Raw genomic sequence first — 16,319 nt, 5'->3', positions numbered from 1 at the left:
TATATATATATATATATATAATAAAAAAGAAAGAAGAAGAAGAAAAGAACTTACAGAGTTCTGCTACCCACTCTTAAGATAATATCTTCTTCAATCTTATTTATAGGCTTACAATAATATATATATATATATATATAATTAAAAAGAAATAGGAAGAAGAAAAGAACTTACAGAGTTCTGCTACCCACTCTTAAGATAATATCTTCTTCAATCTTATTTATAGGAAATAGCTTACAATAGAAACTGCTTCACAAACTCACACTGAACTTCGAAAATAAAACTAAACTTGAAAGAGCACACCTTACAACAAACTACTCTTCTCCTTATATAGATTAGAGGAGAATAAAAGATACATATTTAAGAAGACAACTGGCAAAGCACTGACAAAAGATAGTTGGCAGCGCACTGACAAGGAATCTTCTTTTCAAAAGTAGCTTTATTAAAGCTTTGCTTTTGAAAACGCTTCTTTAAGAAGTAATGAAATTTGATGAGTGGCTCCCCGGGGCTCAACTCATAATGACATGTTTATTTTTTTTTTCCTTTTCCTTTAAGGACTGATGATGGAACCTGATTCAGTATTCCCATAGCAGCTTGCCAAATATCTTCTTCTTCGTCTTCTCCTTGTGCGTCTGGTAAAATGCTGTCTTCACCACAAGAATCAAGGCTTTTACTAGATTGTGTCTCCATATTATCAAATACTTCAAAAAACTGTCTTTTCATATGATCAAGACATTTCTGCTGAATTTCAGCCTCAGAAGCTTGCGGGTATTTTCGCCGATTCATTTTGGCTAACTGCATCATAGGGTTAACCTTTTGAATCTCTTGAGACATAGACTTTTCGAGAATACTATTATTTTTCTCTATAATCTCTTTAATTAATTTGACCTTTTCGTCAATAATGATTCCATTCCACCATCTACAATAGTGATTTTTTTTAGAATAGGTAGATATAAATCATCCTAATCAGACTCAAAGGTCCATGTCCATATCCATGAAATCTCTGTTTCAGAGAAGAAGTAAACAGCACATAAGCCTTCGACAATATTATTGTCTTCCATTTTTGAAATGAGAGGATGAGACTCTACCCAAGCCGAATATAATTTGATTATGGGTTCAGGTAAGATGCTTAATTCAGCATCATAAATTGTCCACCAATTGTAAAACCATGAAGGAATTCCCTTTTTAAGAGCTTCTGGACAAAGTTTTATCAGCCAGGTATGCTTATTCTTTGGATTTTGATATAGAAATATATTATAAAATGCCTGCTTATAATCCCAATAATTAAAAGAATAAACTTCTTTTGTATTATGGGCTTTAACCAGAGGCAACCTTAAAGAGGGATTATTCCGCTTCATGGGCACCCTGTAAAAATTCACGAGTAAGAAAATCGGGTAAGTAGTTATTACTACCTTTAATATATTCAATTTTAAATTCATACATAGCAAGTTCAGCTTGCCATCTGGCAAAGATTTGTTTAGAAACAAGATTTTTAACATCTTTTTCTATAACACTTTTAGCAGAGCTACAATCAATGCGTAATAAAAATTCTTAATTAAGAATATCATCTCTAAATTTAGAGAGGCATTTAATAATAGAAAGCATTTCTTTCTTAATAGTTGAATAGTTAAATTGGGCTTTATCCCATTTACCAGATGTAAATCTAACTAACTGTTCTTTATTTTTTGTAGGATCGATTTGCTTTAAAATTCCTCCATAACCTAAATTAGAGGCATCAGTTTCAACAACTTTAAACCAATCAATATTTGTTAAATGAGTACAAGGTAGACATTTAACATTATTTTTTATCCTAACAACTTTAAACCAATCAATATTTGTTAAATGAGTACAAGGTAGACATTTAACATTATTTTTTATCCTTTTAACAGCTTCAGTATGCTGATCTGTCCATGGTTTAGCATTCTTTTTTAATCTACTATATAGAATAGCAGTGTCTTAAGCTAGATTTTTATAATAATCTGCAATATAATTTAGGGAGCCCAAAAATCTTTGTAGTTGTTTAGTATCACTAATAATATCAGGAAATTTAGAAGCAAATTCAATACTTCTATCAATAGGAATTATTGTTCCCTTATGAATATTATGACCCAAAAATCTTACTTGAGTTAAGAATAATTTCATTTTAGGAGCAGATACTGCTAAGCCATTTCTTATGGCTAAATTTCTAAATATTTCTAAATGTTTGACATGTTGATCAAAGTTTTGAGAGAAAATTAAAATATCATCTATATATGATAAGATGAAATCCGTATAAGGAATAAATATTTTATTCATGATGTTCTCAAATTCAGAAAGGGCATTTTTTAAACCAAAAGGCATAACATTCCATTCATAATGTCCGAATTGAACAACAAAGACAGTTTTATATCTGTCTTTTTCTTCAATTTGTATTTGCCAATATCCTGACTTTAAGTCAAATTTAGAAAATATTTTCGCATTATTAATGCGATTTAATAAGTCCCTTTTATTAGGAATAGGATATCTTATCCATTTTAAAACTGTATTTAGAGGTTTATAATTTATAACAAGACGAGGTACTCCTCTTTCTTGTTCAGCAGCATTATTAACATAAAATGATGTACAGCTTCAAGGAGAATATGATTTCCTTATTAATTTTCTCTATAAGAGAATGTATTTTATTTTTACATAAATTCAGATATTCTTTATTCATCTGACAAGGTCTGAATTTTGTAGGAATATCTTTTTTATTAAAACCATCAATATATGGTAAGGAAACAATATGTTTCTTTCTTTCCCAGAAAGCATTAGGTAAATTACTACATATAGTAATTTTAAATTTGTCTTCTATTTGAGTTATAACTCTTTTTTCATTTTGATTTTTTCTTCTATTTGAACAAATAAAACTTCTTCTTTAAGAAAATTAATTTGATTTTCTTTAAGAATAACTTTTCTAACTTCGTTTAATAAACGAGTTTGAGGATCAGAAATGAATTCAAACATTATTTCATTATTTTTATAAGTAGCTTTAATGCCTTGAGTGTCTACTTGAATAATAGGCATTATATTGTGTAAAAAGGGAGTTCCTAGTATAACATCATGGGATAGATTTCTTACTAAAACACAAGGAATAGGAATACAATTTCCTTGAACACATATATGTGCATTAGGTAATTTATATTTAACATCTAATTTATTTCCATTAGCACTACTAAGAGTCTGTGTAGTGATCTCAAAAAATTTTGAAGGTATAATTTTCATTGATACAATTTAAATCTGTACCACTGTCAACTAGAGCTATAAGATCTGGTATAAATATCTGTTCAGCTATAGCTAAAGTAATTTTTATGTACCATTTTTGAGAGGTAACTTGTTTTAAGATTTGTAAAAAATCTGAACTCTCAATATCTTGTTCTTTATCAGAATTATTTTCTAATATTATAAGAGTTTTTTGATTCTCTTCATTATTAATTTTATTTAGAATATACTTGTTTTCTTGTTTTAGATTTTTAACCTCCTTTTTTAAATCTTGAATTTCTTTATTTAAATTAGATAAAGAAAGAGATTTATATGTTGAAGCCTATGAAGCAGGGACACACATAACATGAAGCCGTGTCGTGTCGTGTCCGTGTCGGACACACGTGTCGAACACACGTATCCTATGTATTTTTTAGGATTTGCCTCGTGTCGACGTGTCGGATGATCGTGTTGGATCCGTGTCCGTGCTACATAGGTTGAAGCTTAACTTTTTTGTCTTTTTAAAACTTCAGACATAGAGTAAACATTTTCAATGTTAGGTTTATCAATTTTTTCTTTAGTTTTTAAAAGAGATTCTATTAATTCTCTTTTTGTCTCAGATGATATATCTTCTGATATAATTTTAGTTATAATTTCATGATTTGAAGATATCATGTTAATGGATAAACCATTCATATTTACTATTGCTTTCCAATAGTTAGCATTTTTCTCACAACTATCAGTCGTGCATACACAATGTGTATCTTCGTCAGATTCTGACTCAGAGTAGGATGATTCATCCTCTTTAGATACACTATTAATCATTATTTTATATAGTCTTTTTAAGACCTTCATCTTCTATGGCATCTATTTTCTTTTTGTATAACATTTACTAGCATAGTGTCCTAATTTTCCACATTTATAACCGTGAATTTCTTTTTTATCTCTTTTAGACTTGAATGGTTTTTTATGATGTTTATCCTTTTTATTCTTTTATTCTTTAAAATATTTTTTTCTTTTTCTTAAAAGAAGAATGTTTTTAATTTTTAAATTCTTTTTATTGGTTCTTTTTCAACTCTATAAGGTTGATCAAAAGCGAATTGCTCGCAAAATTCTCCTAACTCTTTTCTTTTAGTAAGTCTTTGAGATTTTAATTGGTTTTTTTATTTTAAATCATTACATAATGCTAATCCTTCTTTAATACAAGCATTTGTTAAATATCCATAAGTAAGATTTTCATAGGGGATATAACCTCCTTGTTCATCTCTTATTTTATTTCTGACTTTATCAGCAAATAAAGTTGGTAAACCATCTATAAATTTTGATTTCCAATGAGCGCTATTAGCATTATCAAGCATCATTACTCTGCTTAAAAAAATATCTTTATACCATCTAAAATGGGTTAAAGATGGACATCTAAAATTCTGTAATAAAGTCCTTATTCTTTCTCCATTATCTTGATATAATCTAGTGAAATGGTGTGTTATTGCTAACATTAAAGTATAAATAGCATCTTCTTATGGGATACCATTAACAATTTTAGTTGCATTTAGAATTTCATCTCTAGCATTAGAGGATAAATAATTATCCCACCATCCTTTAAGGACACCAGTAAAACCACACGAAATATAAGAAGCAATCATTCTATCGGTATTACCGTTTTGTCTACAGACAGTAGAATACATCATCATTCTATGCATAGTAGAATATATAAGAGAGTCAGATGCTCCATCTATATTCCACTCATAAATATTTCGACCATTATAATCACTTTGAATATATGTGTCGTTTTCTTCAAATAACACATCAGGAGGAGTAGGTCTTTTATAATAATACCTCTCAATCCTTTTTGAAGGATTTTTCATTTTATTAATTGATGAAAATTGGTTTTCTAAAGTTAATAGTTCATTTTGAGTTAACTCATTTTCAGATATATCATCTTGAAGATTATTAATTTCATCTTCTGAAGAATCTGTTTGAATAACAGATGAAGTTGAAGCTACAATATTTAATTTAGAATTATGAAATTTCTTAGTTAATAATTCTATAATGTCAGAGGTTACTTCATCTCCTAAAATATCTATAGGAGGTTGTTGCCTTTTCACTATTAGTATTAAGAATTTTATTTTTTTCTATTACCTTTAAAGAAGGTATTACTTCATTAAATTTGTTTATTAGTTTTTCTAAATCATCTTCAATTCTTATTAACTGTTTTCCTACAACTTGAAGATGTAAATTGGTATAATTATGTTGTTTAATTATTTTATTTAACTCTTTAAGAGTTTCATCATTTGATTCATTTTGTTTAACAAAAGCATTAGTTTCTAGAGTACTAGAATGAATTCCAGATATTTTTAAAGCATCTGTTGGAGGATATATAGATCTTATATTCATACCAGTGGCAGATTTCCACTGTTTATAATGTTCTTCTATAACCCTAATTTGATTTTCTTGATTTTGTATATAATACTTTAAAAACCAAGGTATAAAAAATTCTAGTTTTTTATTATTTTGCAAGTCTGTATAATACTTGTCTTTAAATTCAAGCTGTTCAGTTTTTGAAAAGCTTTTGAAAAACCATTTTCTCATTTCTTTATGTTTTTCTTCATAAAATTCCTTATTAAGAAATCTTTTTATATCTTTATTTTCTGTAATATTCATATTAACCTGACATTCTAAAGCTCATTTCAGAGCTTGTTGGAAAATTTCTCTCTTTATCTTTATTATCTTTATATAATCCATGAGGAATATTATTCTCAGAAATATTAATGCCTTTAACATCATTAGTTCTATAAGAACCTGATCTAGAAATTGATCTTCTAGATGTACTTGTTACGTCAGATAAACGAATAGTTCGAGAAGGATTAAACACAATTTCTACTTCTCCATCAACAGTTTGAGTTATTTGATCAATTTCTTGATTAATAATTGGTTATGGTTAAACAGCGTTAGGTATAACCCAACTGTCAGGGAAATTTATTTCATCCCATTTAATTTGTTTATTAACAGCTATATTTGAAGATAAAATATTAGTTTCAATCAGAACTGTTTTTCCTAGTTTAGAATGCATCTTAGCTTTTGGAGCTAAAGAAGTTAATGTTTTACAGTGAATTCTATAAATTATGGCTATAGTCTCAGATCCTGAGATAAAATTATAACCATGTGTTTTTATGTTTAAACTTACTGCCTCAAATATATTGGGGTCTGTTAAAGATAAACTTAAGTTTGGATAGACATTACAAAGACTAGTTTCCATAATACCCATTAAAGACTGGGTCCAATTTAAACATCTTGCATCTCTTAGACAAGTTAATATTGATGCATTTAATCCTTGTAAAGTTAAAGGTCTGAAGGCGACTTGTATTAAGCCGATGTGAATATAATTATATTTATCCATATAAGGATCAATATCAATAGGACTAAGCAATTGTATTGTTTGCTCATCACGATCTACAGTTGTAGTTCGTTCTAAAGTTTTAATAGTTATTAAGGATTTATAATCCAGAAAACCTATTTTATAAATATCTCTATTAGGGATAGCAGGAATTGTCCATTTATTTAAAGCCTCAATTTCAGAAGTATATTCTGTGCTTTGAGCATTTTTAACTCTTTTGCCCTTATTAAGGGTTTTACTTAAAGTAGAGGACGAAGGAATTAATTCAGACATAAAAATCTTACAGATTTATTTATGTAAGACTATCTATAAGGATATAAATTTACTATTTTTCTTTCTTTTCTTCAGGAGATGAACAAGGAGGTTAAATCCCCTATGAAAATCTTACTTATGGATATTTAACAAATGCTTGTATTAAAGAAGGATTAGCATTATGTAATGATTTAAAATTAAAAAACCAAATTAAAATCTCAAAGACTTACTAAAAGAAAAGAGTTAGGAGAATTTTGCGAGCAATTCGCTTTTGATCAACCTTATAGAGTTGAAAAAGAACCAATAAAAGAATTTAAAAATAAAAAACATTCTTCTTTTAAGAAAAAGAAAAAATATTTTAAAGAAGAAAAGAATAAAAATGATAAACATCATAAAAAACCATTCAAGTCTAAAAGAGATAAAAGTTCAGCTATAGCTAAAGTAATTTTTTATGTACCATTTTTGAGAGGTAATTTGTTTTAAGATTCGTAAAAAATTTGAACTCTCAATATCTTGTTCTTTATAAGAATTATTTTCTGATATTATAAGAGTTTTTTGATTCTCTTCATTATTAATTTTATTTAGAATATACTTGTTTTCTTATTTTAGATTTTTAACCTCCTTTTTTAAAATTTGAATTTCTTTATTTAAATTAGATAAAGAAAGAGATTTAGATGCATATATTGATGGTTTTAATGAAAAAGATATTCCTACAAAATCCAGACCTTGTCAGATGAATAAAGAATATCTGGATTTATGTAAAAATGAAATACATTCTCTTATAGAGAAAAAATTAATAAGAAAATCATATTCTCCTTGGAGCTGTACAGCATTTTATGTTAATAATGCTGCTGAACAAGAAAGAGGAGTACCTCGTCTTGTTATAAATTATAAACCTCTAAATACAGTTTTAAAATGGATAAGATATCCTATTCCTAATAAAAGGGACTAATTAAATCGCATTAATAATGCGAAAATATTTTCTAAATTTGACTTAAAGTCAGGATATTGGCAAATACAAATTGAAGAAAAAGACAGATATAAAACTGTCTTTGTTGTTCCATTCGGACATTATGAATGAAATGTTATGACTTTTGGTTTAAAAAATGCCCCTTCTGAATTTCAGAACATCATGAATGAAATATTTATTCCTTATACGGATTTCATCTTATCATATATAGATATTTTAATTTTCTCTCAAAGCTTTGATCAACATGTCAAACATTTAGAAATATTTAGAAATTTAGCCATAAGAAATGGCTTAGTAGTATCTGCTCCCAAAATGAAATTATTCTTAACTCAAGTAAGATTTTTGGGTCATAATATTCATAAGGGAACAATAATTCCTATTGATAGAAGTATTGAATTTGCTTCTAAATTTTCTGATATTATTAGTGATACTAAACTACAAAGATTTTTAGGCTCCCTAAATTATATTGCAGATTATTATAAAAATCTAGCTCAAGACACTGCTATTCTATATAGTAGATTAAAAAAGAATGCTATCTATATAGTAGATTAAAAAAGAATGCTAAACCATGGACAGATCAGCATACTGAAGCTGTTAAAAGGATAAAAAATAATGTTAAATGTCTACCTTGTACTCATTTAACAAATATTGATTGGTTTAAAGTTGTTAAAACCGATGCCTCTAATTTAGGTTATGGAGGAATTTTAAAGCAAATCGATCCTACAAAAAATAAAGAACAGTTAGTTAGATTTACATCTGGTAAATGGGATAAAGCCCAATTTAACTATTCAACTATTAAGAAAGAAATGCTTTCTATTATTAAATGCCTCTCTAAATTTAGAGATGATATTCTTAATCAAGAATTTTTATTACGCATTGATTATAGTTCTGCTAAAAGTGTTATAGAAAAAGATGTTAAAAATCTTGTTTCTAAACAAATCTTTGCCAGATGGCAAGCTGAACTTGCTATGTATGAATTTAAAATTGAATATATTAAAGATAGTAATAACTACTTACTTGATTTTCTTACTCGTGAATTTTTACAGGGTACCCATGAAACGGAATAATCCCTCTTTAAGGGGGGAGAGGCCGGGGTAGTTCACCCCAAAATATTCAGAGGGCTTATAGTCCTAATGAATTCTTCGAATGTTCCAATCCTGAATCCAGTTCATGGAGAACTGTGGCCAAAAAGAATTATTCAGGAAACCAGGCTAAAAGCCCAGCCTTTTATAAAGGCCTTGTGAATGACCTTATAAATAAAGTAAGTCAAGAAAATAATCCTGAGCCTTTCTCGGCTATAGTAAAACAAGAAGCCAATTGAACAACCTAAAAGGTGGTCAGAAACAGTTTTATATTTAGAACCAGAAGATGTTTCTTCAATGCAAGATATTAAAAATATCAGGACAAGATATTTGAATATCAATTATTACCCAACATTGTCATTAAAATCCAGATCTTGGATGAAAACTTTAATTATGCAAAAGGGAATGGAAATAACCCATTTCTGGGATCTGAAAATAAAACTGTCCCTCCTAATTTCAGTAAATGTAGCATCAAAGAGGTTATTTTACCTAGAAAGTGGGCTCTAAACCCAAACCAAGATTTGCCTCTGGTTAAAGCCCAAAATACAAAAGAAGTTTATTCTTTTAATTATTGGGAATATAAGCAGGCATTTTATAATATATTTCTATATCAAAATCTAAAGAATAAGTATACCTGGTTGATAAAACTTTGTCCAGAAGCTCTTAAAAAGGGAATTCCTTCATGGTTCTACAATTGGTGGACAATTTATAGTGCTTAATTAAAGCATCTTACCTGAACCCATAGTCAAATTATATTCGACTTGGGTAGAGTCTCATCCTCTCATTTCAAAAATGAAAGACAATAATATTATCGAAGGCTTATGTGCTGTTTACTTCTTCTCTGAAACAGAGATTTCATGGATATGGACATGGACCTTTGAGTCTGATTAGGATGATTTATATCTACCTATTCTAAAAAAAATCACTATTGTAGATGGTGGAATGGAATCATTATTGACGAAAAGGTCAAATTAATTGAAGAGATTATAGAGAGAAATAATAGTGTTCTCGAAAAGTCTGTCTCAAGAGATTCAAAAGGTTAACCCTATGATGCAGTTAGCCAAAATGAATCGGCGGAAATACCCGCAAGCTTCTGAGGCTGAAATTCAGCAGAAATGTCTTAATCATATGAAAAGACAGTTTTTTGAAGTATTTGATAATATGGAGACACAATCTAGTAAAAGCCTTGATTCTTGTGGTGAAGACAACACTTTACCAGACGCACAAAGAAAAGACGAAGAAAAAGATATTTGGAAAGCTGTTATGGGAATACTGAATCAGGTTCCATCATCAGTCCTTAAAGGAAAAGGAAAAAAAAATAAACAGGTCATTATGAGTTGAGCCCGGGGAGCCACTCATCAAATTTCATTACTTCTTAAAGAAGCTTTTTCAAAAGCAAAGCTTTAATAAAGCTACTTTTGAAAAGAAGACTCATTGTCAGTGCGCTGCCAACTATCTTTTGTCAGTGCTTTGCCAGTTGTCTTCTTAAAATATGTATCTTTTATTCTCCTCTAATCTATATAAGGAGAAGAGTAGTTTGTTGTAAGGTGTTCTCTTTCAAGTTTAGTTTTATTTTCGAAGTTCAGTGTGAGTTTGTGAAGCAGTTTCTATTGTAAGCTATGATAAAAGCCAAACAGATACAAGAGCACTTTCAACACATGGACGTGGGGTTGACTTGCAAAAGGAATAAAAATATTAATATAGTAGAAATATTAGGTGTCCAACGAGAGAAAACGAGAGAATGGGAAAACAGAAAACATAAATGAAAGTTGGTAAGTGTATATGACACTCTCGTAGACACAGGAATGAATCACATTGCCATCATCATAAAGCTTGACCCTGTCGTCATTGAAATGGAAGAGAGAGAAAAACTCTAACAAGAAATAAATTCAATACAAAAGTGAGTCATTTATCTCATGTAAACCATCTAGCAAATGCTTAGCTTATACACGGCAGGGGAGAGGCTTAAATAAATCCTAGAGGCTAGGCAAAGGATTAAATACATTCCGTCATGGTCGATAGATTTAAATCATACTACAAGGGGGAAAACTTGTTTTGACTTATCCTCTCGCAGATGGAGAAAGATGTAAAATAGGGATAACAATGAGGTGCAATCAGGTAAAGACTCATACAAGACTTTTCTTAGATTGATTTAATATCCTTGGGCAAGAATGTGGCCTACTTACGAATCAGTCTTGGATTCCAAGAACCAAATCCATGTATAAAATTACACAAGAAATTAGTTGGACTCTGGTTATAATTAGACTCATGCCAAGCTGTATCCACATTCCATGCACAATGAACTGACTAGTAACTTTTTTTTAAAAGTAGTTCAAGAATAGATGCAAATAAGATGAAACTTCCACATCCATGCATTAGATAGATAAATTCTAATCATGCTAAACAGCCTAAACATAATTATCATTTCAGCAAACATGTTTTTGCTTTATTGTTGTATAGTATGGAGAAAAAATAATTCTCCGCCAATGTGACGGAGATATTCACATGCTTACACCTTCCGAGGTGTAATCCACTTTCTGAACTTTTGAATATTGTTTTAATAACTTCTGTACATGGTGAGATCATCCTGCTTATGCGTTCCACAATTTTGTTCTCCGCTCACAATCTGTAGGATAATATCTTCTATAGGGTAGACTAGTTTTCCTACTAATGTTCAATGCTGGTTTGAATGATGTAATATAATTTCTACTAAATGATAAGTTTCATACACATAACTAATCTTATGAGAATCATAAATAATACAGGAACACTAAACATAAGTAAACTTCTAGAAGCCAAGAAGGAGACTATCTGTCAATAGGGTCAAAAGCATGTCCAGCTGCAACAGACTAAAGTAGCACATACACAAAAGAGAACAAAAGCAAGGGACTGAAAAGCAAAATGCATGATCAAATTTCAATAAATACTGCTTTTGGAGTTAAATAGAAAGACAGCATGAAGAAATAAGTAATAGACAAATGTGCGAAATGAAAGTTCCGACTACGATCACAAACAACAACGTCACCTGTGTCCCATATCGCAAGCTTCAATTTCTTGCCCCCAATAGTAACCATCTTTACCTTGAAGTCAACACCTAAATAAAAACTAGAACATCAGAAAACAGAATTGATAAAATAAATGTAAAGGTGAAGCACTTATCAATCCTTCATGACTAATAGGCAAGAACATGCTCAAATGTGAGTAGATGGTAAAGGTGACACTGTAAGAGAATATGTGAAGGAAAAAAAAAGGATGAATAACAACAAAGATGGAGAAAAATAATCTACAAAAGCATTTCCCATGATTAGTAAAGTACCAATAATTTCTTCTTACAAGATAAGAAAAGGGCGGAACAACAGAAATAAGAGTTTCAGCAATGACAAAATTTATATAATTATTTAATTTTCAAAACTTCAAATTCATAGTATATTTCTAAAATTAAGGAAATTTCATGATCCAGAAAATAGTGACACTGCATATTGACTAACTTCAGATAAATCATAAGCACGACTCTTCTTCTTCTCCTTTCTATTTTTAATAAATGACAATTTAATTAGGCGTATGTAATATTGGAATAAATTTGCTCCTACCAACAAAGTGAAATATACAATGAACTGCATTAAACTGAGCTCATATTAAAACATATTAATGTTTGTTTTACCCATCCATCATATAGTATAAATAAAATTAACCATGAGTTATCCACACCAAGACATTGAACTATTTTTAAATACTCTAGTAAAAGGTGCACAGAGAAAATTTAAACCATAAGAGAGTCATGCAACACTTCAATCATAACTGGAAAATTACCAAACAAAATGAGGGGCTAGATAACCATTGATGAAACTTGGTCGGGCTTAGGCCATGCTACCCTACATCCAAAAGAACCAAAGTGCTTATGGCTGGAATGACTCAAATAATAGGGAGTAATCAAATAATTTCACTTACCAGAGCTGTTTGATTCAGTTGTGCTATTGCGAGACTGCTTCTATTAGAAAAGTAGTTATGATGTTGTGAGATCAGAAGACAGTTATGGTACTTAAGAATTTTGAGTAGTGTAATAGCGAAATAGAGGCTGACAAGTTAACAAAACAGTTGAGATTGACTAGAAGCAGTTGATGTCAGGCCCTTTTCTGTTTTCCGCAACTTTTGTACTAAACTAGAATGAGGCACTCAAACTGATCTTGGCATGTTTTCTGCCCTAACTTATTTTTTCCCAAAAACTGTTGCAATATGTAAACATTATTCATTCAAAAAAATAAAGAAAAAATGTTCATTTCAATGAATTCCACCTATGGATCACTTCTGCAAAACCAAACATAAAATTATATTATGTCAAAGGTAGATTCCACTCTTCAGTCTTTTCTACCTCATTGCTTTCGACTCCATTGCTATCAATCAATAACATGTCTTCTTTAAAAAAATTTGTGCAATCTTTTGGAAAGAAGACAGAAAAAAAAGATCAAATGAGAAAGAGCCAGTTGCGAGCCAGGTTTGCAGGCTGTCAATATTACCATTGCCACTTATACTGCTGTCATCAAGAAGTGTTTTTCATAATTTAAATTACAAAGAATGCAGCAAAATAACACTCTTTACACTTAATGTTTGGATAAACTACATGAATCAATCTGCCATTTATCTCCTCCATTAAGGTAACCACAATCATATCCTTCTTAATTGTTTCCAGCTAAATTATCTTTGACCTACCCTTGGTTCTCCTTGCTCCGTTAATTATAATCACATAGCGAGATACCTCCGTTGCACATGGCCAACCCATCTCAATCAATTCTCTCATTTTATCCTCAGTAGGAGCAATTTCCAACATTCTAAAAATGTCATGATTTCTTATTTTCTCTCTTAATGTATATCTCCACATCCATCATAACATTCTCGTTTCTGTTATGCTCATTTTTTGCACGTGTTTCTTAATTCCATTTCAGTGTTTAGGCTCAAATAATAAATTTAATTGTTAAATACTCACAACCCCATGAAAATAGGACATTAGAAGAGGAAAAAATGATACAAAACCCCATTTGCATTTGTGGTTGGATCTTTCATACATTTATGACATTGCAATCGCCACATCTTTCGCCAGAAAGTTGTTTGTGAATATCGAGTGCTACATCTAATCATCAGATTCTAATGGTGACTGAAAATAATTGTACCAATATCTTCGAGCACAAATCATACTTACTGTCAGAAACTACCCAAATGTTCCTGTGCTGAATCAGCCCCGCCCATCCCCAGTTACGGGTTAAACTTTGCCATTCGATACAATCATAGCACTCGCATTCAGTTGTAGTCTTAAAACCACAAACCATCTACTATAAAACATAAAGACCAAGTAATCAGAAACGAGGAAATTTCCACCGTCTTCTCTCATATAACAGTACTAAAAAATAGCACACATTTGCTAATCCACAGTCTAACAAGATTCCCTTTTAGATGCCCACACGAAAAATTATCATCAGTCAAGTGAACATGCAATGCATTACCTAAAATGAACAGAAACTTAGCAAAAAGAACCTTGATTGCACAAATACAAACCAATTGTAGGAGAGAGATCTTCAAAAGAATCAGCAGTGAATCTAAGGAGAAGACTGCTCTTCCCGACGCCGGAGTCGCCGATCATCAAAACTTTAAACAAGTAATCAAACTCCGGTTGGCTCGAACTCGACGAATCCATACGAATCACAGCTTCAACAAACCCTAGTAGAAAAAAGAAATTAATGAGTGAAGAATTTGGGAGAAGAAAGATGGGATTGGTTTCAAGTCTGAGAAAACCCTCACCTTGAAGTTTCGAATAATTGGGATTGAAGGAAAGAGTCAGGGTTTTTTGAGAGGATGGATTGGAGATCGAGATTTGTTCGGAGAGTAAAGGGAAAGGGAGAGGAATAGCGGGGAAGTTGAGAAGGGCAATAAAGAAAGAAGAAAGAAGAGCGGAGGCGGTGGGGTGTTAAAAGAAGGGAAAATGATCTGTAGACTTCAAACGTATGCGAACATGGCACTGTAAAACTGGATTAGGATGTGACGGGTTGTGGGGCCACTTAAATGAAAGGAGAGTTCTTTTCCATCGTATTCTATAAATAATTTTTATTTATTTTTTGGTGTTTTCTTCATTTTTATAAAAAAATAGGGGAAAATGTGTCCAGCCCCCAAAAACAGAAAATTCATGTGACCAGACCTTTGTATTCTGCCTCATGTGGATAAGCCCCAAAAAGTGACGTTTAATGTAGTAATGCTCTTCCACATTAGAATCATACTAAAAGCAGATTGTATTTTGTCAAAAACCCGAACTTGCCTTTCTCATTCTTCCCGAGGCGACGACCCATCCCCAAAAGCTACAGTATTCATTTCTTATTAATGCGATATGATGGAAGAAATGGAGGGAAAGTTCCCCCCTTTTTACACTATCATGAGCAATAACTATTTAGTTCTCCATTACTCCTCCTTAGACGAAAATTCTCTCCATCACTCTCTTTATTACTCCGACTTATCCTAAAATTCGATCCATTACTCTTATCTTCCCTTCATAATGGCTGAGAAGGACATCATCTGCATTGTCTCTTTGGGGGATAAAGCAGTATTCATGAAGATTAACTCTTCAACCACTATTCTGGACCTCAAATTTGATATGTCAAAGATGTTAGATCTTCCAAATGATTTATTAAGTTTATCATACAAAGATGAAACGAATGGAAGTTTCAAATTTCCTATTGAGAACGAGAGGAATCTGTCGTCTATGATGGAGCATTGCCACAATCTTGGACTGAAAGAGGTTCACATGCAAGCTAATAAAGAAGCAGATGATGCTTCTATACAGGATAGTTATGATAACCTTACAACTTACTCTTTCCTCGATCTCCCCATCGACGACTCTCTGTTGACCCTCACTCATTTATATATGTAACTCAAGTTCTAGTGTAAGCGTTGGTTCTGTTACCTTTGTTAGTGCTAGCTGTGATAATGTTAGTCCTAGCTATTGTAGGGTCAGTTCTAGCTGAATTCATGTTAGTTCTACCCCAGCTAGCACTAGTTATAGCGTAAGCGTTGGTTTTGTTGCCTCTATTAGTCCTAGCCTAGATAATGTTAGTCCTAACTGTTGTGGGGTCGGTCCAAACTGATATCGTGCTGGTTCTGCCTCCAGCTAACTCAAGTTCTAGTGCAAGCGTATGTTCTGTTGCCTTTGTTAGTGTTAGCTGGGATAATATTGGTTCTAGCTGTTGTAGGGTCTGTTCTACTATTTGTGTAGTTTATGATTAATTGTTTGTGTTCTTAATATTTGTAGCGCTTCTAGCAGTTTAAACTCAAAAAGTATAGACTATAACCCGCCTTTGTCGACGACCACATGTGTTTTAGATAGGATTCCCAATGACAATCCTTCCGGAGATAATGTTTTGATGTTTGA

At 31.2% G+C, this 16,319-nt stretch overlaps 1 protein-coding gene across 2 annotated transcripts in view; it reads right to left on the bottom strand.

The window, feature by feature from the left end:
* Positions 1–14,875, bottom strand: part of LOC109825066 (ras-related protein RABC1) — a 26,140-nt gene extending 11,265 nt beyond the window's left edge. The window contains exons 1-3 of one of the 2 annotated variants that reach the window (XM_020391778.1): positions 14,702–14,875; positions 14,459–14,620; positions 11,937–12,005 (exon numbers count right to left, since the gene is read on the bottom strand). In XM_020391778.1, the coding sequence (XP_020247367.1) occupies positions 11,937–12,005; positions 14,459–14,597 (208 nt within the window). In that variant the 5' untranslated portion in view covers positions 14,598–14,620; positions 14,702–14,875. The remainder of the gene's footprint in view (positions 1–11,936; positions 12,006–14,458; positions 14,621–14,701) is intronic. The other variant, XM_020391777.1, reaches the window with a different exon arrangement.

Source organism: Asparagus officinalis, chromosome 10, assembly GCF_001876935.1.
Source record: "Asparagus officinalis chromosome 10, Aspof.V1, whole genome shotgun sequence".
NCBI classification, from domain to species: Eukaryota; Viridiplantae; Streptophyta; class Magnoliopsida; order Asparagales; family Asparagaceae; genus Asparagus; species Asparagus officinalis.
This window is presented reverse-complemented; position numbering and strand designations above follow the sequence as displayed.